At 42.3% G+C, this 24,696-nt stretch overlaps 1 protein-coding gene across 3 annotated transcripts in view; it reads left to right on the top strand.

Moving 5' to 3' along the window:
- trpm7 (transient receptor potential cation channel, subfamily M, member 7) overlaps positions 1-24,696 on the top strand; it is a 149,466-nt gene that overhangs the window by 6,898 nt on the left and 117,872 nt on the right. For 2 of the 3 annotated variants that reach the window (XM_063066289.1, XM_063066292.1), the window contains exon 2: positions 21,975-22,007. The exons of the other annotated variant lie outside the window; for it this stretch is intronic. In XM_063066289.1, coding sequence (XP_062922359.1) covers positions 21,975-22,007 — 33 coding nt within the window. The remainder of the gene's footprint in view (positions 1-21,974; positions 22,008-24,696) is intronic. 3 annotated transcript variants of the gene reach the window in all.

Raw genomic sequence — 24,696 nt, forward strand, 5'->3', positions numbered from 1 at the left:
CAGTTCATTGGCTATATTTAAGAGGGAGTTAGATATGGCCCTTGTGGCTAAAGGGATCAGGGGGTATGAAGAGAAGGCAGGTATAGGGCTCTGAGTTGGATGATCAGCCATAATTAGACTGAATGGCGGTGCAGGCTCAAAGGGCCTAATGCCCTACTCCTGCACCTATTTTCTATGTTTCTATGGGCAGGACAACTTCCATACCAGGTTGTGATGCACCCTAGATTTGGCTTCTTTTACTCCACTATAGCCCTTGTGGTTGCTCGCCATTGCCCAGCTCGTTCAGACTAACTTTGTCTAGTTCTGCCTTTGTCCATCCAGTTGGCCAAAATGTCTTTAGCGATATCTTCAAACTCTGCTGCACACTTGTTTCTAAATCAGTTTAAGGCTTCTATCCTTTGTCTTCAGTATACTGCCCCTCAGTCTGTTGTCAGACTAATATGCTGTAATCTTTGGAGGATCTGTACTTTCCTCCAGCTATGTCTTAAGAGGATGACATTCAATCCAAAGCACGTTTGTATTTTTAGCTGCTGTCTTGTATTGAACCATACTTTTGCAGTGTTGTACTCTGTCCAGTTCTTTAATGATTTCTGGCTGTTTGACTAAGTTTCAGCAGACAGATAATGGGTGGGTATTAACAGGAAGTGATTACCACATTCTGTAAGCAAACAGGCCTGTATCTATTTCTAGTATTGACAAATGGATTAGAAAATGGGATAGAAAGTCCATGTACCTATCTTTGCACAGAGATAGCTGGCATATAGTGTAATAAAAGCATTAAATTATAAAGATGTTAAATAAATGGGCAACACTGTGATAATTGGATAAATTGTAGAAAATGAGTGGCCATGTACTTCACATCTAAAAGGCTGGGAGCATGATTGTTTTCTCAATGTTTCAAATGCTGTTAAACAATGGAGGTTCAAAGTTTTGAATAGGAGTTAGGGTGAATTTGGAAAAAGAGCAAGCTTGTGATTTACAAGATTTAAAAGGTGCAGCCTAATGGATCTTGTGTGCGTACAGTATGCTACTCCTAGTCATTGTACTTGTAATTCTGCATGAGCACAAGTTGGAAGGAATTCGGTACACATTACCAGGGTAATGCTGAAGAATTATTAAGGAACAGCTTTGCATATCAAATCCTTGCTTTCTTTAGTATAGTCCCGTAGGTCACATTCCTCAGTGTAGACTGAAAAATTACTTCCATTCGAGCTCCTGGCTAATTCCCTTTTGAATGCTGTGACCAGGCAGTCACTTCCAGATGATAGAGGTTTTTCCCAATACTCCCCAGTATCTTTGACTTGGTTTTTGAATTATCAGCTCAGATTTGCCCTTTCTGGATCTTTCACTATCCTCATTCGATACACTCAAATTCCTTTGCTCCAAGAAGGGCACACTGGGTCTTCTCAGCCAACCTTAACAAAATCCTTCCTCACGGGCATCAACTGTTTCTCTGTCCTCTCGTGCACCTTTTGAGGCTTTGAAACTGTTGTTTATTAGATCCAGTCACACTCCCTTCTGTTGAAGCCCAAAATCCATCTGCTTTACCAATTTCTCTTTAACGGGGTCCTGCCGTTTTCAGAGACATACACATGTGTGCCAAGATCCTCCTGTTCCAATGTACCCTTTGGAATGGTACCATTTAGTTCACATTGTTTCTCCTTGTTCTTTTTCAAGTCAAGTCAAGACACTTTTTATTGTCATTTCGACCATAACTGCTGGTACAGTACACAGTAAAAACGAGACAACGTTTTTCAGGACCATGGTGCTACATGAAACAATACAAAACCTACAGTGAACTATGTAAAACAGCACAAAAACTACTCTAGACTACAGGCCTACCCAGGACTGCATAAAGTGCACAAAACAGTGCAGGCATGACAAGACAATATGCAAGTAGAGGGCAGTAGGTTGGTATCAGTCCAGGCTCTGGGTATTGAGGAGTCTGATGGCTTGGGGGAAGAAACTGTTACATAGTCTGGTTGTGAGAGCCCGAATGCTTCGGTGCCTTTTGCCAGATGGCAGGAGGGAGAAGAGTTTGTATGAGGGGTGCTTGGGGCCCTTCATAATGCTGTTTGCTTTACGGATGCAGCATGCGGTGTAAATGTCAGTAATGACGGGAAGAGAGACCCTGATAATCTTCTTAGCTGACCTCCGCTGCAGGGTCTTGCGATCCTAGATGGTGCAATTTCCGAACCAGGCAGTGATGCAGCTGCTCAGGATGCTCTTAATAGAATGTGGTGAGGATGGGCGGGGGGGGTGGGGTATGGACTTTTCTCAGCCTTCGCAGAAAGTAGAGATGCTGCTGGGCTTTCTTTGCTATGGAGCTGGTGTTGAGGGACCAGGTGAGATTCTCCGCCAGATGAACACCAAAAAATTTCACAAGCTCTACCAGTTCCCTATTAAATTTCATCTCATTTGTTTGCCCACCTATTTATGTTGTCTTGTAATCTATCATTCCCAAATCTACACCTCCACTGACACTGTGCAAATATTATTTTTATCCTGCAAACTTGTATTTAAGAGACTACTATGAAAGCATTGGTCCAAGCATTGACTCGGGGGCAACTAGCTTCTGCCCTCCAGTCTGGAAAATAGCTGTTTCCCATCACTCTTGCTTTCTGTCGTTGAGCTAAATTCCTATCCTTTATTCCAGAAGCTGTAATGACTTGATGTTAATTGCCTCATGTAGATGACTTTTGCTGCAATCTCCGCTTACGTATTCACTCGGCAAAGAAAACCCATTCAAAGACGAATCCATGATGGCTGACTCTAACTCATTTCTCCAAGTGCCATTTATTTTCTTTATTTTTGACTGAGCACTTTCCCACAACTGAAGTTAACTGACGAGCCTGTAATTGTCTCATACATCCTTATGATTTTTGATAATAGATGTTATTTGCTCTTTGTGTCTAGGGCAGGGATTTCCAACCTGGGGTCCATGGACCCCTTGCTTAATAATGTCCAATGCATAAAAAAGGTTGGGAGCTCCTGGTCTAGAGAATTGTCAGATTATTTTAAGCCCCTTTGCAACCAGGAATGCATTTCATCTGGACCAGGTGACTTTAAATATAGCTACCATTTCTAAAATTCTTAATATTTTTTATTTATTTCACCACTTCCACCAGCCCAGCACCAGGGCACTACCTGAAGTTGACAGAATCGTGCAGCATAGAAACAGGCCCTTCAGCCCTATTGTTCCATACCGACCAAGCTATCCATTCAGGCAAGTCCCATTTGTGTTTGCCCCATAACTATCTATGTACCCATCTAACTGTCTTTTAAAAGTTGTTGTATCTGCCTGAACCACTTCTTGTGGCAGCTTTGTCCATATTTGTACTACCCTCAGGTAAAGTTGCCCATCAAATTGCTAATAAATCTTTCCCGTCTTACATTTATAGTCATAGTCATACTTTATTGATCCCGAGGGAAATTGGTTTTCATTACAGTTGCACCATAAATAATTAAATAGTAATAAAACCATAAATAATTAAATAGTAATATGTAAATTATGCCAGGAAATAACCTATGCCCTGTAGTTCTGGATACACCAACCATGGGGAAAGGGCTGAGAGCATTCATCCTGTTTAAGCCCTCGTGATTGTATACACTTCTGCTAGATCTCTCCTCAAGGAATAAAGTCCTCTCCCTATAACTGTTCCTCAAGTCCTGGCAGCATCTTTGTAAATTTTTTCTGCACTTGCTTTCAGTTTAATTGCATGTTTTTTTTATGACAGAGCAACCAAAGCTGAACACAGTACTCCGGTTTCATCATCGTCATGTTACAACCATAACATGCCCTCCTGACTTTTGTACTCAATGCCCTGTCTTGTAAAGGCCAGTGTCCACCACCCTGTCTACCTGTGACTCTACGTTCAGTGAACCATGTACTTGTATTCCAAGGTCGCTTTGGACCCCACCATTTACTGTGAAGGTCCAAAGTGCGACACTTCACACTTGTGAATGGAATTCCATTTGACATTCCTTTGCCCACATACCCATCTGATCAAGATACCACTCTGATTTTTGATAATCTTTACTGACTATAATACCAGCTGTTTTTAAACTCACCAACCATACTCTCTACATTCTTATCCAACTCATTGACACAGATGACAAGCAGCCCCTGAAGCACACCTCTAGTCATGGGCCCCCATTCAGAGAAACAATGTCTCACCATCACACTCTGCTTCCTACTACCATCAGGCCAGTTGTGTGTCCAATTACCTCTCCCTGGATCCTATGCAACCTGACCTTCTACAGCAGCCTATTATATAGAACCTTATCAAAGGCCCTGCTAAAGTCCATATTCATCATGTCTATTGCCCTGCCCACATCGACTTCTTCACTTGGTTTTAAAAAAAACTTAATCAAATCCACAAGCCATGATCTCCCAAACACAAAGCCATGCTATCTGTCCCTAATCAACACTTGTCTTTCTAGCTGTGTATACTTTATCTCAGAATCCCCTCCAGTAACATGCCTACTATAGATGTTCTGACAAGTCTATCATTGCCAGATATTTCTTGGTAGCTCTTCCTAGATAAAGAAACAACATTAGCTACCTTCCAGTCTAGCACCTCATCTATGGCTAACTATGATGCAGATATATCAGCCATGGCTCTCATAGTTTCTTCTCTAGCTACCATGGCAAGGATTTTGTCTAAAGTAAACATAGGTCCCTTTGAGAGCGAGAAGGGGGAATTGGTATTGGGTAATATCCCAGGCTGGGGCGTTATAAGACACTGGTGAGGCTTCACCCTGAGTATTGTGAACAGTTTTGGGCCCCTCATCTTAGAAAAGATGTGCTGGCATTGGAGAAGGTCCAGAGGAGGTTCACAGGGATGATTCCAGGAATGAAAGGGTTGTCATATGAGGAACATTTGATGGCTTTGGGATTTTACTTGCTGGAATTCGGAAGGATGAGTGGGGATCTCATTGAAGCCTTTCGAATGTTGAAAGGCCTAAACAGTAGATGTGGAAAGGATGTTTCCCATGGTGGTGAAGTCTAGGACAAGAGGGCACAGCCTCAGGATAGAGGGGCGCCCTTTCAAAATAGAGATGCGGAGAAATTTCTTTAGCCAAAGGGTGGTGAATTTGTGGAATTTGTTGCCACATGCAGCTGTGGAGGCAGGTTATTGGATGTATTTAAGGCAGAGATTGATGGGTTCTTGAATGGACATGGCATCAAAGGTTATGAGGAGAAGCCAGGAACTGGGGACAAGGAGGAGATTTTTAAAAAATCAGCCATGATTGAGTGGCGAAGCAGACTTGATGGGCCAGATGGCCTAATTCTGCTCCTATGTCTTATGGTAATGAGGAAATGGCAGAGGCTTTGAATGACTATTTTGTGTCAATCTCCAAAGTGGCGGTCACGTCAAACATGCTAAAGAGAGATGTTATGGATGCGATGGGAGGTGAGGACGTTGATATAGCTATCACTAAAGAGGTAGTGCTGAGCAAACTTGTGAGGCTGAAGATAGACAAGTCTCCTGGTCCTGATAGAATACATCTCAGGGTACTGAAAGAAATGGCAAAATTTGTAGTGGAGGCTTTGGTGATAATTTGCCAAAATTCTCTGGACTCTGGGCTGGTCCCGGCAGATTGGAAGACGATGATGTCATGCCACTGTTCAAAAGAGAATGTACGCAAAAGGCAGGTAACTGTAGGCCAGTTAGTTTAACATCTGTAGTTGGGACAATGCTTGAAGCTATCATTAAAGAAGAAATAGGTATCTGGAAAAAAAATGGACCCGTCAGGCAGACGCAGCATGGATTCGGCAAAGGGGGATCCTGTTTGACAAATTTACTGGGGTTCTTTGACAATATAATGAGCGCAGTGGATAGAGATGGATGTTATTTACTTGGATTTTCAGAAGGTGTTCAATAAGGTGCAGCATAAAAGACTTATCCATAAGATAAGGATGCATAGAGTTGGAGGTGATGTATTAGCATGGATAGAGGATTGGTTAACTAATAAAAAGCAGAGAGTTGGGATACATCACCCATTTACTAGAACTAGGGTCATAGCCTCAAGATTCAGCGGAGTAGATTTGGGATGCTTTTCCCAGAGAGTGGTGAATCTGTGGAATTCTCTGCCCAATGAAGCAGCGGAGGCTACCTCAGTAAATATATTTAAGACAAGGTTGGATAGATGTTTGCATAGTAGGGGAATTAAGGGTTATGGGGAAAAGGCAGGTAGGTGGAGATGAGACCGTGGCCAGATGAACCATGATCTTATTGAATGGCGGAGCAGGCTGGACAGGCCAGATGGCCGACTCTGACTCCTGTTTGGTATGTTCTTGTGTTTACCTTCATACATTTTTAAATGCCTAGCACCACCTCTTTTAAAATGTATCCCAAAGACATCGCCATTGCTTTCCTTAGTTCGATGCCTTGGAGCACATTCATATTATAGAAGAGGAGGTGTTGCTGGTCTTAAAGTATTATTATATGGACAAATCCTGGGGCCTGGTGGCCTGGTCTGGTGTATCCTAAGACATTGTGGGAAGCTAGGTATGAAATTGTAGGAGACTGACCAGAGATATTTATGTCAGGTGCCAGATTACTGCCGAATGCTACTAGTATTGGAAATTTTTTTTAAGCCGTTTCAGTGGTTGGTAAATTGATGGAGAAGATCCTGAGAGGCAGAATTTATGAACCTTTGGAGAGGCATAATATGATTAGGAATAGTCAGCATGGCTTTGTCAAAGGCAGGTCGTGCCTTATGAGCCTGATTGAATTTTTTGAGGATGTGACTAAACACATTGAAGGTAGAGCTGTAGATGTATTGTATATGGATTTCAGCAAGGCATTTGAGAAGATACCCCATGCAAGGCTTATTGGAAAAAGTAAGGCAGCATGGGATCCAAGGGGACCTTGCTTTGTGGATCCAGAACTGGCTTGCCCACGGAAGGCAAAGAGTGGTTGTAGACGGGTCATATTCTGCATGGAGGTCGATCATCAGTGGTGTGCCTCAGGGATCTGTTCTGGGACCCCTACACTTTGTGATTTTTAAAAATGACCTGGATGAGGAAGTAGAGGGATGGGTTACTAAATTTGCTGATAACACGAAGGTTGGAGGTGTCGTGGATAGTGTGGAGGGCTGTCAAAGGTTACAGTGGGACAGTGATAGGATGCAAAACTGGGTTGAGAAGTGGCAGATGGAGTTCAACCCAGCTAAGTGTGAAGTGGTTCATTTTGGTAGGCCAAATATGATGGCAGAATATAGTATTAATGTTAAGACTCTTGGTAGTGTGGAGGATCAGAGGGATCTCGGGGTCTGAGTCCATAGGACACTCAAAGCTGCTGTGCAGGTTGACTCTGTGGTTAAGAAGGCATACGGTGCATTGTCCTTCATAATCATAGTCGTACTTTATTAATCCCGGGGGAAATTGATTTAACTGTGGGATTGAGTTTAAGAGCCAAGAGGTAACGTTACAGCTTTATAGGACCCTGGTCAGACCCCACTTGGAGTACTGTGCTCAGTTCTGGTCACCTCACTACAGGAAGGACATGGAAACCATGGAAAGGGTGCAGACAACACACACAAAAGTTGCTGGTGAATGCAGCAGGCCAGGCAGCATCTCTAGGAAGAGGTGCAGTCGACGTTTCAGGCCGAGACCCTTCATCAGGACTGCACCTCTTCCTAGAGATGCTGCCTGGCCTGCTGCGTTCACCAGCAACTTTTATGTGTGTTGCTTGAATTTCCAGCATCTGCAGAATTCCTGTTAAAAGGGTACAGAGGAGGTTTACAAGGATGTTGCCTGGATTGGGGAGCATGCCTTATGAGAATAGGTTGAGTGAACTCGGCCTTTTCTCCTTGGAGCGACGGAGGATGAGAGGTGACCTGATAGAGGTCTGTAAGATGATGAGAGGCATTGATCGTGTGGGGATAGTCAGAGACTTTTTCCCAGTGCTGAAATGGCTGACACGAGGACACAGTTTTAAGGTGCTTGGAAGTAGGTACAGAGGAGATGTCTGCTAAGTTTTTTACGCAGAGAGTGGTGAGTGCGTGGAATGGGCTGCCAGCGACTGTGGTGGAGGCAGATATGATATGGTCTTTTAAGAAACTGCTGGATAGGTACATGGAGCTTAGAAAAATAGAGGGCTATGGGTAACCCTGGGTAATTTCTAAAATAAGTACGTGTTTGGCACAGCATTGTGATCTGAAGGGCCTGTATTGTGCTGTAGGTTTTCTTTGTTTCCCAAATCTTCATGTACAAACGTTTGTATTTCTCCATGGAAGATATTGAGGACTTAGCCTGTATCCTGCAGCTCCACACAGTATGTCCACTTTGGTTCGTAAGGGGCACTCTTTCCTCCATCTTTTTTTCCCCTTAATATAGTTGGAGCAATATCTTTGGATTCTTGATCTTTTCTGTCAAAGCCATCTCATAATGCCTTTTTGCCCTGCTGATTTCCTTCAGCATACTCCTGCATCCCCTGTGGACCTTGGGGGTGGAGTGGATGCGGAGGTGAGTCTCACTTGTTGCCTGTAACTGACCATTGTTGCTGCTTCTTTCCTGGCCAGAGCCTCAATGTCTCTGGTTATCCTGGGTTCCCTAATCCTTCAAACCTTGCCCTTTGCTCTAATGTGCAGACCCATGGAATGTGCAGACCCTGGCCGTGTGCTCAGAGACTGCAGGGCAGTTGGCCAGGGTCTTCACAGACATTTTTAATCTGTCCCTGGCCCAGGCAGTTATCCTCACAAGCTTCAAGATTGCCACCATCGTGCCAGTGCAGAAGCATTCCACTGCCACCGGCCTGAATGACTTCCACCCAGTTGGCACTCACCCCCATCATTGCAAAGTGCTTTGGGAGACTGGTTCTGTCACATCTGAAATCCTGTCTACCCACTATCCTGGACCCCCATCAATTTGCCTATCGCACCAACAGGTCTACAGAGGATGCCATCTCCACGGCACTTCACTCTGCCCTGACCCACCTGGACAGCGCCAACTCTTATTTCAGAATGCTGTTGTCGACTTTAGTTCAGCATTCAATACTATGATCCCCTCCAAGCTGATCGCCAGCTTGGTATCAGCTCATCCCTCCGCAATTGGACCTTGGACTTTCTGATTAACAGACCCCAATCTGTTAAGTTAGACAACCTCTCCTCCATTCTCACCCTGAATACTGGCATGCCTCAAGGCTGTATACTGAGCCCTCTTCTGTACTCCCTTTTCACCTATGACTGCGTTCCTGTACATGGTTCTAACTCCATAATCAAGTTCACAGACAACACCATGGTGGTTGGCCTGATCAGAGGGGATGACAAGACGGCCTACAGGGACGAGGTCCAGCACCTGGCCCTGTGGTGTGCCGATAACAACCTGGCCCTTAACACCCAGAAGACCAAGGAGATTATTGTGGACTTCAGGCATGCTAGGAGCCACACTCATGTACCTATCTACATCAACGGAGCTGTAGTGGAGCGTGTATCAAGCTTCAGATTCCTTGGTGTCCATATTTCTGATGATCTCACCTGGTCCCTGAACTCCTCCATCCTGATCAAAAAGGCGCAACAGCACCTTTACTTCCTGCGGAGCATCAAGAAAGCTCACCTCTGTCTCAGGATGCTGACGGACTTTTACCACTGTACCATTGAGAGCATACTCACCAACTGCATCTCAGTGTGGTATGGCAATTGTCCCGTATCGGACCACAAAGCACTCCAGCGGATGGTGAAAACTGCCCAGTGGATTGTCGGCACCCAATTGCCCACCATTGAGAACATCTACCATAAACGCTGCCTGGGCAGGGCGAGAAACATTATCAAGGATGCATCTCACCCTAACCATGGACTTCTTACTCTCCTCCTATCCAGTTAGTTCTAGCTGTCGTCCCTTTCATTGGTGAAGAGACTATGGCTGTAGGAAATGTTTCTGGACAAATGCTCACCAAGTCTTTCGTTTGGCAATTTCCTTTTAAGTTTTTCTAGTCTATAACTGGACAAACGCGCAGCAAGTATACCGTTTCCTCTTCGCTTGTTTTCTGTGTGTCCTGCACATGCCCATTAGGAAGAGATTCGCCCAAATATCCATTTTAATGTGGACAAAGGTATTTTTAAAAATGCCTAGTGTGGACGCCTGTCGTTTTTACGCGAAACCGGCATTTTCAAAATTATCTGGTCTAGTGTGGACATAGCCTGAAGCTGAACCTCACATCACAGTGCTAAGCAGTATTGCGCCCATATTGGACTGTCTCCGTACTTTTATATTTGTATGCTGTAGCACTTTTTATTCGCAATTATTTTGTAAAAAATACTATTCTTTTGCACTTATGGTCAGATGCTAATTGCATTTCATTGGCTTTGTATCTGTACTCGGCAGAATGACAATAAAGTTGAATCTAATCTAATCCAAACCTTGATCTCTTGATCGCACTTTTAAAAGCCTCCTTGTGGGACATCCTATTGTCTGCAAGCACCCTACTCCAAACAGTCTAATATTGTCAAAATTTGCCTTGCCCCAGTTGGAAAATTGAACCCATGTCCCTCCTGCTGTCACCTCATTCAATTGCCTTGCCCTTTTAACAAAAAGGTTAGGCTTTGCATTCTATGTAGTGTGTCTCTGAGGCAACTTTCCTGAACACTAATTCAAGTTCAGTTTATTGTCATTCAACAGTACACCTGTATACCGCCAAATGAAGCAACATTCTTTGGGGGCCAGTGAGCACAATGCAGCATATATAACTTACACCACATAAGGTAATATTGCCACAAATAATGTGCATATACAATACAAATGGAAAAGTTGACGGTATAACTCTACTGGTGTTTCATATGTAATGAGGCCTGGGTGCTGGCAGGGAGTTCAGTAGTCTCATGGCCTGAGGGAAGAAGCTCTATCCCATCTTACCAGTTTTTGTTCTAGTGCTACAGTACCTCTTGCCTGATGGTGGGGTGGTGAGGGGGGTGGTCAGAGAGATTGATGGACAGATGGGAGGGGTCATTGACAATGCTAAGGGTACTGCATACACAGTGCTCCTGATAAATATCTCTAATGGGTGGAAGAGAAACCCCAATGATCTGCTCAGCAGTCCTTTGTAGGGACTTCAGGACATGCTTTGAAATTTCTGTACCAAACAGTGAGGCAGCTGCTTAGGACAGTCTTGATGGTGCTCCTGTAAAATTGGCTAAAATAGGGTAGGAGAGCCTCACTGGCCTCAATCTCCTCAGGAAGTAGAGACACTGCTTTGCGTTCTTGAACAAGGTGGTGGTGCTGAATGACCAGCTGAGACTGTCCATTCTGTACACTTCCAGAAACTTGGTGCTTCTAACTCTCTTCTAACAGCATCCTAAATATGAGGCACCGTTTTCCAGGTGGGACAGAATGGAGTGGAGTGCAGTGGCAATGGCATCAGTGGACCAGTACAAATGATAAGCAGCTTGGAAGGGGTCCCATGTAGCAGAAAGATGCATAACTAGCCACTCAAAGCACCTCAATATTGTTGAGGTCAGTGTAACTGCGCAGTAGTTGTTGATGCAGGTTACAGAAACATAGAAAACTTACGGCACAATACAGGCCCTTGGGCCCACAAAGCTGTGCCGAACATGTCCTTACCATAGCCCTCTATTTTTCTAAGCTCCGTGTACCTGTCCAGGAGTCTCTTAAAAGACCCTATTGTATCTGCCTCCACCGCCATTGTCGGCAGCCTGTTCCATGCATTCACCAATCTCTGCGTTTTCTAAAAAAAAAAATAACAACCACCACCAAACTTGCCCCTGATTGACATCTCCTCTGTATCTACTTCCAAGCACCTTAAAACTGTGCTCTCTCATGCTACCCATTTCAGCCCTGGGAAAAAGCCTCTGACTATCCACACGATCAATGCCTCTCATCATCTTTTACACCTCTATCAGGTCACCTCTCATCCTCTGTCACTCCAAGGAGAAAAGGCTGAGTTCACTCAACCTATTGTCATAAGGCATGCTCCCCAATCCAGGCAACATCCTTGTAAATCTCCTCTGCACCCTTTCCATGGTTTCCACATCGTTCCTGTAGTGAGAAGACCAGAACTGAGCACAGTACTCCAAGTGGGGTCTGACCAGGGTCCTATATAGCTGTAACATAACCTCTCTGCTCTTAAACTCAATCCTACGGTTGATGAAGGCCAATGCACCGTATACCTTCTTAACCACAGAGTCAACCTGAGCAGCAGCTTTGAGTGTCCTATGGACTCAGACCCCAAGATCCCTTTGATCCTCCACACTGCCAAGAGTCTTACCATTAATACTACAAACCCCATTTCCAGAAAAGTTGGGATATTTTCCAAAATGCAATAAAAACAAAAATCTGTGATATGTTAATTCACGTGAACCTTTATTTAACCGACAAAAGTACAAATAAAAGATTTTCAATAGTTTTACTGACCAACTTAATTGTATTTTGTAAACATACACAAATTTAGAATTTGATGGCTGCAACACACTCAACAGAAGTTGGGACAGAGGCATGTATACCATTGTGTTACATTACCTTTCCTTTTAATAAGACTTTTTAATCATTTTGGAACGGAGGATACTAATTGCAATTGGAAATTTTGTCCATTCTTGCTTGATATGAGACTTCAGCTGCTGAACAGTCCGTGGTCTCCGTTGTCTGATTCTCCTCTTCATGATGTGCCATACATTTTCAATAGGAGATAGATCTGGACTGGCAGCAGGCCAGTCAAGCACACGCAATCTGTGTCTACAAAGCCACGCTGTTGTAGCCCGTGCAGAATGTGGTCTGGCATTGTCCTGCTGAAATAAGCATGGACATCCCGGGAAGAGATGTCGCCTTGATGCCTCATATATCTCTCTCAAATCCTAATATACGCCTCAGAGTCAATGGTACCTTGACATACATCCAACTCACCCATGCCGTCACAGATGCTAGCTTTTGCACCTTTCGCTGATAACCATCTGGATGGTCGTTTTCATCTTTGGCACGGAGAACTCGACGCCCATTTTTTCTGACCACAGGACATGGTTCCACAGTCTTTCGGTCCTTCTGAGATGAGCTCGGGCCCAGAGAACTCACTGGCGTTTCTGCATAGAGTTGATGTATGGCTTCCTCCTTGTGTAATACAGTTTCAAGTTGCATTTCTGGATGCAGCGACGGACTGTGTTGAGTCACAATGGTTTTTCGAAGTACTCCCGAGCCCGGGTGACTATAATTGTCACAGTAACATGACGGTTTATTAGGCAGTGCCGCCTGAGAGCTCGAAGATCACGCGCATTCAACAGTGGTTTCTGACCTTGCCCTTTACGCACTGAGATGTCTCTGAATTCTCTGAATCTTTTCACAATATTATGCATTGTAGATGTTGAAAAACCTAAATTCTCTGCAATCTTGCGTTGAGAAATGTTCCTTTTGAACTGACTAACAATTCTCTCACGAATTTTGGCACAAAGGGGTGAACCACGACCCATCTTTGCTTGCAAAGACTGAGCCTTTGATGGACGCTACTTTTATACCCAGTCATGATACCTCACCTGCTGCCAATTAGCCTGCTTAATGTGGAGTCTTCCAAACCGGTGTTACTTGAATATTCTGTGCACTTTTCAATCTTATTTTAACTCTGTCCCAACTTTTGTTGAGTGTGTTACCGCCATCAAGTTCTAAATTTGTGTATGTTTACAAAATACAATTAAGTTGGTCAGTAACTTATCCAATAACTTATCCCTCTCCAATGCTTATGGTAAAGGAGATAGAATTGCGATCACTTTCTCCAAAATGCTCTCCCACTGAGAGATCTGACACCTGATCAGGTTCATTTCCCAATACCAGATCAAGTACAGCCTCTCCTCTTGTAGGCTTATCTACATATTGTGTCAAGAAACCTTCCTGAACACACCTAACAAACTCCGCCCCATCTAACCCCTTCGCTCTAGGGAACATGCCAGTCGATATTTGGGAAATTAAAATTTCCCACCACGGCAACCCTGTTGTTATTACCTTTCCAGAACCTGTCTCCCTATCTGCTCCTCGATGTCCCTGATACTATTGGGTGGTCTATTTTTAAAAAAAAACACCCAGTAGAGTTATTGACCCTTTCCTGTTCCTAACTTCCACCCACAGAGACCCCATGGACAATCCTTCCATGTCTTCCTCCTTTTCTGCAGCTGTGACACTATCTCTGATCAACAGTTCCATGCCCCCACCTCTTTTGCCTCCCTCCCTGTCCTTTCTGAAACATCTAAAGCCTGGCACTTGAAGTAACCATTCCTGCCCCTGAGCCATCCCAGTCTCCGTTATGGCCACAACATCATAGCTCCAAGTACTGATCAACTCTTAAGCTCATCCACTTTGTTCATAATACTCTCTGCATTACTCCTTGTTATTGTCTCACTTTGGACACTGGAATGATGGTGGCCGCCTTGAAGCCCTAGGGCCAGTGGGCTGTTCCAGGCAGATGTTGAAGATGTCTGTTACGCCTCAGTTAACTGGGTGGTACAGTCCCTAGGCACACGACCAGGTGTATCAGGCCCCACAGCTTTGTGTCTGTTGACCCTAGCTACGGTCTTCCTCACATTGGCCACGGCCATGCAGAATGTCTCGTCGTGTCTCTGGTGTCACATAAATGGTTGTAAATCTCTGAATATCCTGTTTTGACTTTCTGATGGCGTGGGAAATTGCAGCTCTTGCTGACCTGAGAGCTGTTTATCTCCCAATCTGAAGGCAGTATTCTGATCTCTCAACAAACTCCAGCCCTCAGCTGTCAGCCAGGGCATCTGATTTGTCCTGACACAGAAATATTTAAGTGATGTCCTCAATGCACTTCTGTGTAGGCAGTCACAGATCTCACAAATTCATCAATGTTAACGTGAGGGTTGTAGGTAGTTGCCTCCCTGAACATGTTCAGTTTGTATTTTCAAAACAGTTCTGTAATGCTGAGCTTGTTCCTTTTGGCCAGGTCTCTGTCTCCCTTTGAACTGGTTTGATATTTTTATTCAGTGGCTGTTATACAGAGATATTAGCATAACAGGTAAGTGGTCAGAGAATCCTATGTGGGGAGGAAGAGTTCTGTATGCACCAGGGATGTTGGTATAAACCAGGTTTAATGTGTTCTCATGTGTCAATGTGCTGACAAAATTTAGACTTTACCATATTTAAGTTGGCAGCAATAATCTAAAAAAACATCGGGGTGTGTGGTTTGCAAGTCACTGATGTAGTAGAGCTCATACAGTGCCTCCCTGGCATTAGCAGAGGGGAGGATGTATGCAGCCACAATTGCAATAACGGTGAACTCCTTTGGTAAATAGAAGGGCCTGCACTTCGTTAAGAACTCTTATCATAGGTGAACAATGTCTCATCACTGCTGAAGTGTTCACACACCAGTTCTTATTAAGGTAGATACAAACTGTGGGAATGCTGTCGCCCTGAAGAGAGATGAAACCATCTAGTTGGATGGCCATTTTGGGGGTGCTATCCTGGAGAAATGTTTCCTTCAGGATAGTGCGCAGCTGTCCTTATCTCATGCTGATTTTTACTCAGTCAAGGAATCTAGTTTTATTTTCTAGCGATTGACAGAGTTCTGGCCTGAGAGGTTTTGCCTGTAGTCTTGCACGAATACCAGCGTGCTTTCCTCGCTTTTGCTTCCTTGTGTACAGCGTCTCCCCAGCTGGCTGTAGCAGGCGACAACGGCGCAAAAGCTTATGCTGTCTTTCAGGAGAGTGAAACCTCACAAAGTGGCAGATCCAATGGAGTACCTGCTCAGGCTCTAAAAACATGTGCCAACCGACTGGCGGGTTGTTCAGATATTTTCAATCTCTTATTGCTACAGTCAGAAGTTCCTACCAGCTTCAAAATGGCAGCAATTATGCCAGTCTCCAAGAAGAGAAGTGTGAGCTGCCTTAAAGACTATTGTCTAGTAGTGCTCACATCTACAGTGATGAAGTGCTTAGAGAAGTTGGTCATGGCTAGATTGAACTGCCTCAGCAAGGACCTAGACCCATTGCAATTTGCCTATCTCCATAGTGGGTCTACAGCAGATGCGATGTCATTGGCACTCCATTTGGCTTTGGTTCATCTGGACAATACAAATACCCATGTCAGAATGCTGTTTATTAACTACAGCTCCGTGTTTAACACCATCATTCCTACAGTCCTGATCGATAAACTACAGAACCTAGGTCTCTGTACCTCCCTCTGCAACTAGATCCTCAGCTGCCTAACTGGAAGACCAGAATCTGAGGTTTGGAAATAACATATCCTCCTTGCTGGCAATCGACACTGGCACAACTCAGGGATGTGTGCTTAGCCCACTGCTCCTCTCTGAGTACACCATTTAAACAATTACCGTCTAGGTTCAAAAAAGCGCCTTCTACAAAAGCTATTTAGAGTTGAGTTCCAATCAGTGAAATTAGATTGGAGGTGTGGGTTGTAGAGGTGCCATGCCCTATAAAAAAGACACAGTCATGTTACTGACAGCCTGTTCTTCTCAAGAAAGATCTGTTTATGTGCACCATGCCTCGATCGGAACAACTTTCAGAGAACCAGAGAAGAACTGTAAAAATGCATGAAGCTGGAAAAGGCTACACAATCATTTCAAAAGACCTGTGTCCATCAGTCCAAAGTAAGAGGAATTGTCTATAATTGGAGGAAATTCAGTACTGTTGCTACTTTCCCTAGGAGTGGGCATCTGCAAAGATCACTCCAAGAGTACAACATGCAGTGCTGAAGGGCGTGAAAAAGAACCCAAGTGTAACAGCAAAAGACCTGCTGAAACCTCTAGAACTTGCTAAACTCATGTTCACATGTCCACTATAAGAAAAACACTGAACAAGAATGGAGTTCATGGAAGGAACCACAGAGGAAACTGCTGCTTTCCCAAAAAATCACTTTGCTGTACATCTCAAGTTTGCAAAAGACCACCTGGATGTTCCACAAAGCTTCTGGGACAATGTTCTGCGGACAGATAAAACAAAAGTCCTTAACTTTCTGGTGGAATTGCCGTGGCTGCTATGCTTTGTGTCTGCGAGCTTTGCGGTGACTTGCCCTGCTAATATGAATAGGGTCTCTGGGCCTACTCCGAGCTGCTGTGGGGATCTGGATCCAAGGACTCAAATTGGTTCAGAATGCTGCTGTTGTTGTTGCTCGCTCCTACTGTTTGCATTTGTTTTTTTTCTTTGTGGGCATTGGGTTTGTCTTGTCTTTTTTAATTGGTTCTTTTGGGTTCCTTGCTTTATGACTGCCTGTTAAGCAAACAAATTCAAGGTTATATATATTCGCTGATAATGAATACACTTTGAATCTTGAAATGCACACGTCCTTGTTTGGAGGAAAAGGACACTGCACATCAACACCAAAACCTCATCCCAACAGTGAAGCATGGTGGAATGAGCATCATGGTTTGGGGCTGCTTTGCTGCCTCAGGGCCTGGACAGCTTGCAATCATTGAGGGAACAATGCGTTCAAAATTGTATCAAGGTACTTTACGGGAGAATGTCAGGGTTGCGATCCATCACCTGAAACTTAATGGAAATTGGATGATGCAACAAGACAATGATCCAAAACACAAGAGTAAATCAACAACAGAATAGTTTAAAAAGAAGGGAATTAGTGTTCTGGAATGGCCAAGTCGGAGTCCAGACCCAATTGAGATGCTGTGGCATGACCTGAAGATGGCTGTTCATGCAAGATATCCCGGAAATATTGATGAACTGAAACAGTTTGGTTTGGAAGAATGGTCTAAAATTCCTCCTTGCCGTTGTGCAAATCTGATCAGCAGCTACAGGGAATGTTTAGTGGAGGTTATTTCTGCTAAAGGAGGTTCTACCAGTTATTAAATACAAGGGTTCACATACTTTTTCCAGTCTGGACTGTGAATGATTAAACAACGTGTTCAATAAAAACATGAAATGTACAGTTGTTTGCATTATTAGTTTAGGTAGATTGTTTATTATTCTGACTTAAATGAAGATCAGACCACATTTTAAGTAACTAATGGGACAACCAGGTAATTACAAAGCTACAAACCTTTTCTTGCAACTGTATATATTTACTGTAATTCAGTTTTTCTATATTATGTATTTGCATTGTACTGCTGCTGCAGAGTTAACAAATCGAATGATGTATGCTGGTGATATTAAACCTGATTGTAATTGTGATTCTGTTGTCCAACAACTCGCTAGTGAGGTAGACTTGCCGTACTTTCTGTTCTTGGTCCAGGAAGCTTGGAGCCCAAAGGGCTCAAGGCAGGTTAGTCATTTGTATCTGAAAAGTGGTAGGCAGAGGAGGATGATGGAGGTTGCTGTGTGATTACAAGCCAATGACAAGGATTGGTGCTGAGTCTACTACACTGACAACTTGAATAGGAATGTAGATGGCACAAATAGGTGTTAATGGTTGTAGGCTACTGGATAGTGTTGATCAGTTGGTGAGATAGTCAGCAATCCTGCTGATCAAGATGATGCACTTTGGGAAGCCTAAAAGTTAGGACATATACCTTGAATGGTAAGGACCTAAGATGTCACCAAGGGGTGAGGGTGGTGGGGATGAAATGTTGAGTGCTTGTAACAGTATCAGATGTGAATAGAAGTTTTGGAATGAGATAAACTGAATAAAATGGGGTCCAGTCAAAAGAGCAAAGGCGTGGCAACTGAAGTTAAAGATCTGGCTAGATCATGGGCAGACATGGACAATCATTGTGATGGAAAGGTGATATAATCTTTAGTTATTTGATGGGACTCCATCCAAAATGTTTTTGGTAGCTTTGAATTTCTTATGCCTGGTGTTTTAAATTACACACTCTGTGTCCGATGTCATTGTCTTTCTGAATGGTAGAACAATTGCTTAACACATTTTAGAATGCTTTTAATGAACACTGTAATTTATTTACTGTCTTTTGCATTAATATAAAACTCAGTAATACAATACTGAATAAGTGAATGTTTTTAATAACTGCAGTATTTACAAGATGGGCTTCTGGAGACAAGTATATTCAGTTATTAATGCTGTCTGAATATCGTAAGGGTTTGATCTGATCTCTATGATTAAGTTTTTAGGAAAATCTTGAGTTAAAGGTATCTAGTTTGCTAATTATTCCTTTGTTTAATTGTATTATTGAAGAAATATTTTTCCTATTAAATAGTGCTCCACACTTTATAAAGTTGAGTATAGAGAGGGTGTTGATTTGTAATAATAGGGTCAATGATAGAACACATTTAGCATTGGTTTAAGAAGTACTGATGTGCTACAGAAAGTGGCTTATGAGCCATAAAATTCATTAGATTTCTATTAGTTTCAATAATTCCATTATTCAAACTAATGGAAATCTAAATTTTTATGGCTTATAAGCCACTCTATGGCACATAATCCCACAGCTTTCTGTAGAAATTTTGGTATTGGGATTTAGGCAGAGAATTCGAGTGTGAACTGTTAACCAGGAGTAAATTGAAGGAAAAGATAGATCCACCAGATTTGTAGCAATGGGAAGGTTGAGTGCAATGGTATAAAACAAATATGGTAAGAGATGCACGAAGAATACCTGTTGAAAAGGCAACTTGTGTCACTGTAAATAATACAAATGGTAAATTTCAGATTTGGGTCACATGAAAATTAGTTTGGTTCTGCCTCCACTGACAGAACTGCTTTCCTTGTGATGTGGATATACTGTAGATTATATAAAACATCTGAAGTATATCATTGCAATTATGTTATAATTTTGAAAATTTGATTAAACAGTCTTCTTTCCTGTCACTTTCCACTTTGCCACAGTTTAGCAGAAATGGCTCGCAGTATTTCTGAAACAAAATAAAGAGTGGAAAGCTTCCACAGCACCCCATAAAACCATAAGCTATAGGAGCAGAATTAGGACATTTGACCCATCAAGTTACTCTGCCATTTTACCATGGATAATCCATTTTCCATCTCATCCCCAATCTCCTGCTTTCTCCCTGTATCTCTCCATACATAGATTAATCAAGAATCTATCAACCCCTGCCTTAAATATACACTACGACTTGGCCTTCACAGCTGCCTATGGCAACAAATTCCACAGATTCAGCAGTCTGGCTAAAGAAATTCCTTGATGGCCATTGGCTTATTTATTTTCTTCCTTGTTTATGATGTATTCTTGGTAATTGTGAATCAACTTTTAAAAGAATAAACCTTCTTTTTGTTTAACGAAGAAACATGTATCCAATATTTGACCAGTGTGCAGTTGTTAAATTTAAGAATGATTATAATAAATTATTCCAGCATCCTTATAGTTTCTGAAACAGAATAGCCTTTGAAAAATGTGATGGTTGTGGGGAGGAGGTTTGAGGCAGAAAGGTAGGACCAGTTAAACTCGATTAAAGAGAAAATTATGGCTTGTTTTCCTACAAATAAGGCAGGATGTTAGAGAGAAGATGCCAAAATGACTTTTTAAAAAAAAATATTTACCCTTGTGTGGCAGGAAACAAAAATGTTAAGGATTTCACAACTTTGGCTTGGGCAATAGGGAAAACATTAATAATAAGCACCTTATTGATTCTGATTGGGAAATTATTTCATTATAGCAGCAACATTTAAAAACACTTAGCAATAATAATAAATATGATAATATTAACTAATAATAAAGTACAGAATAATATGTACAATAATTTACCAATGTGCAATACTGTGTAATGTATGAAATGATAAACAGACTATTGTACTACGGTATGTATTAGCCATCTTCCCTTGCTGCTACTTTCAATTAGTAAAGATGACTTTTGGCAGTGTGTGCAGGACTTGGAGTTTATGCAGCTTACAGGCATAAAGAATTGAGACTGTCAATAACAGTGACACATTGAAGCATGAAAAAACTGAAGCGTTTGCTGTCTTGCCAAGGTCTCCATGGTCTGCTATTAAAGCTTGCACATCAGTGTGAGTGAATGATTTGGATTGACAACAAATGCTGTCGCTGTATTTAACTTACCGCAACAATTCAAAATGTTTTCTCCTGTTTGTGGAGTTTGCTTTGTCCTTTACTGTCTATCCAGACAAATCCTTCATATGGTAATTTGAGTAATTTAATTTTGCTATTTCTATTTGTAACAACATTTGGTTGTTCTACTAGTGAATAAATTTCAAAGTTGCATTGTGTGAAAGTCAGCATCCTCTTGCTAAAATAGTTTGGTTAGCTTGTTGATGATAGGTTTCCCCACCTTTTAAATTATTGTTTATAAAGTTTTTCTATGGTTCAGAGTTAACAATTTTGTTATTTTGATTAGTAATTGCAGAGCAGTATGGCATGATTGTGGCACGTTAGGGAAGATTATAATTTTCTCAGCCCAGTGACTCATCTTTTTGTTTTGAGGCAGTCTTGCATATTTGATTTTATTTAGAGAATTGGCTATTAAGGATTTGTGTAGCCCTGAGCTCCGGTACAGCCTTTTCCGGAATGGACTATAAGCAGCTGAATGACGCTGAAGAAGACCAGTGCATCATCCCTGCTGCTTTTATATTGACTGGTCCATGTTGATTGCTCTTATGGCTGTTCTTAATCTGAAAAGATGTAGGTTTAGTTCATAAGGACTATTTAATAATTCAGCTTTAATAAGAACTGGTGTCTTTTCTGGATAAACAAGTGAATGAAGATCCTGACCTGGAGTAATTTAAACTTGGACTTGCTTGTAATAATCAGATGACCATGATTGTAAGTAAAGCAATCTTAACTAACGTCTCTAGTTTTCCAAATGATTTCAACTCAAGTTTGTATTATAGTTACTTATTGAATTCAGTTCTTAATGCAACTGTATTTTTAAAATTGTCTGAATCATTTACTAAACTGCTGTGACTTGTATAGATTCTCAGACAAATTGAAATTCTACAATAGGTGTAGTGTTTAGAGTTTTTTTGGAAATGATTTAAACTTTAAAATTCAAGCTGCATCTTTACAACAAAAGCTAGTTGGTACTTAATGTTTACATAACAATTTTTAAGGTAATACTTGATTGTTCTCAACTGTTCTTTATTTATTCCATTTATACTTATTTATTTTTTTCCCCATCTGCAGTTCCAGTTCCCCTTGCAGACTGAGCTCGAAGAGGTATGGTCAAACTGATGTCTCTACAATCCTAATACAGATTGATAAGTTCATATTTTGAAGGAGTCCCAGTTTTGTTTTAGTTAAATAGGACTATCAGTTCATGTAACAAACAGTAAATGTTTGTAGAGCAGCTGTAGGTCGAATGGAGCATTAGTGGCTGGCTGAGTCAAGCTACTCTGGGGAGATTTCACTGTTCAGATGCAAATCTGCTGTGCTGCATCTTGCTGATGTTTCTTTTCTGCTGTCAAACAAAATGACCATATGTGGGTGGTGGGTGCCTTTTTATTTGACAGCTTTAGGTGAGTCCTTCTATTTTAACTATTCATTTTGCATTTGGTCTTTACAAATTAGTCTTATTTGTCTATTCCCATACAAAAGTGACAAGCATTTTAAGAACTTTGTTTTTGAGATATCAGTATAAATTTGTAGTTTTGAAAATAAGTTCTAAGGTTTTTGTCACGTCAAGAGTGACAGCTCTAATGATTACCTTTTTAGGGAAGAATTTCCAATACAAATCAAATTTATTTGAAATTGGGTCTTTCCTCTCTATTGTAAATATATAGCTTGCCTTGTGTTTTATACATCGGAAAAGAAATTTAACTCTTATTTTTAGGAATTGCTTAAATCTAGGTATAAATAATACATGTAGGTGTGAAAATACTAAACTGAAGTAAAAGGTTTGTTTATAAAGTAGCAGAAATGACCAGCACACCTATTTTAGCTAATATTTACAGCTACTGATCTAGTATCTAAGCTGTGTTCTGCCAAGGGAAGGTTAATTGATCTTGATTGGCTTCACATTGAGTAGGTGTGATATAGCATTGATCACACAATCGTATTCTCTGAGTCCCCTCACATCACAATCTATCAGCTCTCCAGTGACCAGAAACTTTCTAGAACCGGCCAGCCACATAGCTTTAAGAGGTCAAGGATAGAAGAGTTCACCAAGGAAGAGAGTAATGCACCTGGTAACTTTTCAGAGCTTTTTAACCAACTACAATAATATTCTCTTTCTAGGAGGCAACACAGTGGCGTTGCTTGTAAAGCTGTTACCTCAGCTAAAGGGACTTGGGGTTCAGTCATGATCTCTATTGCTGTCTTTGTGGAGTTGGTGTGTTCTCGTTGTCTGTGCACGTTTCCTCCGGGTGCCTCAGTTTCTTCTTGTAGTCCAAAGATTGGTAGGGTAATTAGCTAAAATGGCCCTAGTTTCTAGTTAGTATAGAATCTGTGGGGACTTGAGGTAATGTGGAGGAAATAAAATGGAAACACGAGGAAATCTGCAGATGCTGGAAATTCAAGAAACACACATAAAATGCTGGTGGAACGCAGCAGGCCAGACACCATCCATAGGAAGAAGCAGTCGACATTTCGGGCCGAGACCCTTCATCAGGACTAACTGAAAGAAGAGATGGTTATCTGCTGCGTTCCACCAGCATTTTGTGTGAAATAAAATAGAATTGGTGCTTGATAAATGTAACCAAAATGTGATTTCTTTTAACTTGAATATTTAACTAGAACGTACATGAATGTGGTCTGTAGATCACATAGCTGATGTTTATAAACACAAGATTCTGTAGTTGCTGGAAATGCAGAGCAACACACAAAATGCTGAAGGAACTCAGCAGGTCAGGCAGCATCTATGGAGAGGAATAAACAGTCTCTCTTCAGGTTGAGGCCCTTTATCAGGACTGGAAAGGAAAGAGGAAGAAGCCACAATAAGATGGGGAAAGAGTACGATCTGGAAGATGATGTAAAGTCAGGTGGATGGGGTATTAAGTAGGGAGCGTGGAGGTAGGTGGAAAAGGTAAAGGGCTGGAGGAGAAGTAATCTGATAGGAGTCAAGCATAGACCATGGAGAAAGTGGAGGAAGGGCACGGGTGGAGGGAGGTGATGGGTGGGTGAAGAGAAGAGGTAAGGGGGCAGAGTGGGGAATTGATGAGGGAAGGGAGTGGGAGAGAAATACCACAAGTTGTAGAAATAAATGTTCACGCCATCAGGTTAGAGGGTATCCAAATGGAATTAGGTGTTCCTCCATTCTGAGAGTGGTCTCATCATGGCAGTAGAAGAGGCCAAGGACTACAATGCCAGAATGGGAATGGGGTTTGAAATTAAAATGATAGGTCCCAGGAAATCCTGCTTGACAAAGTGGTCCCCCAATGTACAGCACTCACCAATTTAGAAGAGACCACATTGGGGCATTGGTTGCAGTAGACTACTCCAACAGATTCGCAGGCGGTATTGCCTGTCCTGGGAGGACTGTTTGGGGCCCTGAATGGAGGTGAGGGAGAACGTGAATTGGCAGGTGCAGCACTTCTGATTGTAGGCATAAGTGCCAGGAGAGAGATTAGTGGGGAGGGACAAATGGACAAGGAAATCATGGCGGGAGAGATCCCTGTAGAAAGCCGGGGACAGGTAAAGATGTGTTTGATGGTCGGGTTCTGTTTAATATGGTGGAAGTTGTGGAGAATAATGTGCTGTATGCAGAGGCTCATGGGGTGGTAGGTGAGGATGAAAGGAACTTTATCCATGTTAAGGCAGCAGGAAAATGAGGTGAGGGTGGATGTTTGGGGAAGAAGCGGGTAAGGGCAGCATCAGTAGTGAAGGAGGAGGACATCTCTGTGCTGGAAAGGAAATCCTCATCCTGGGAACAGATGAGAAGACTAGAGAATGGCATTTTTACAGAATACGG

This window comes from Mobula hypostoma, chromosome 13 (assembly GCF_963921235.1).
Source record: "Mobula hypostoma chromosome 13, sMobHyp1.1, whole genome shotgun sequence".
NCBI lineage: Eukaryota > Metazoa > Chordata > Chondrichthyes > Myliobatiformes > Myliobatidae > Mobula > Mobula hypostoma.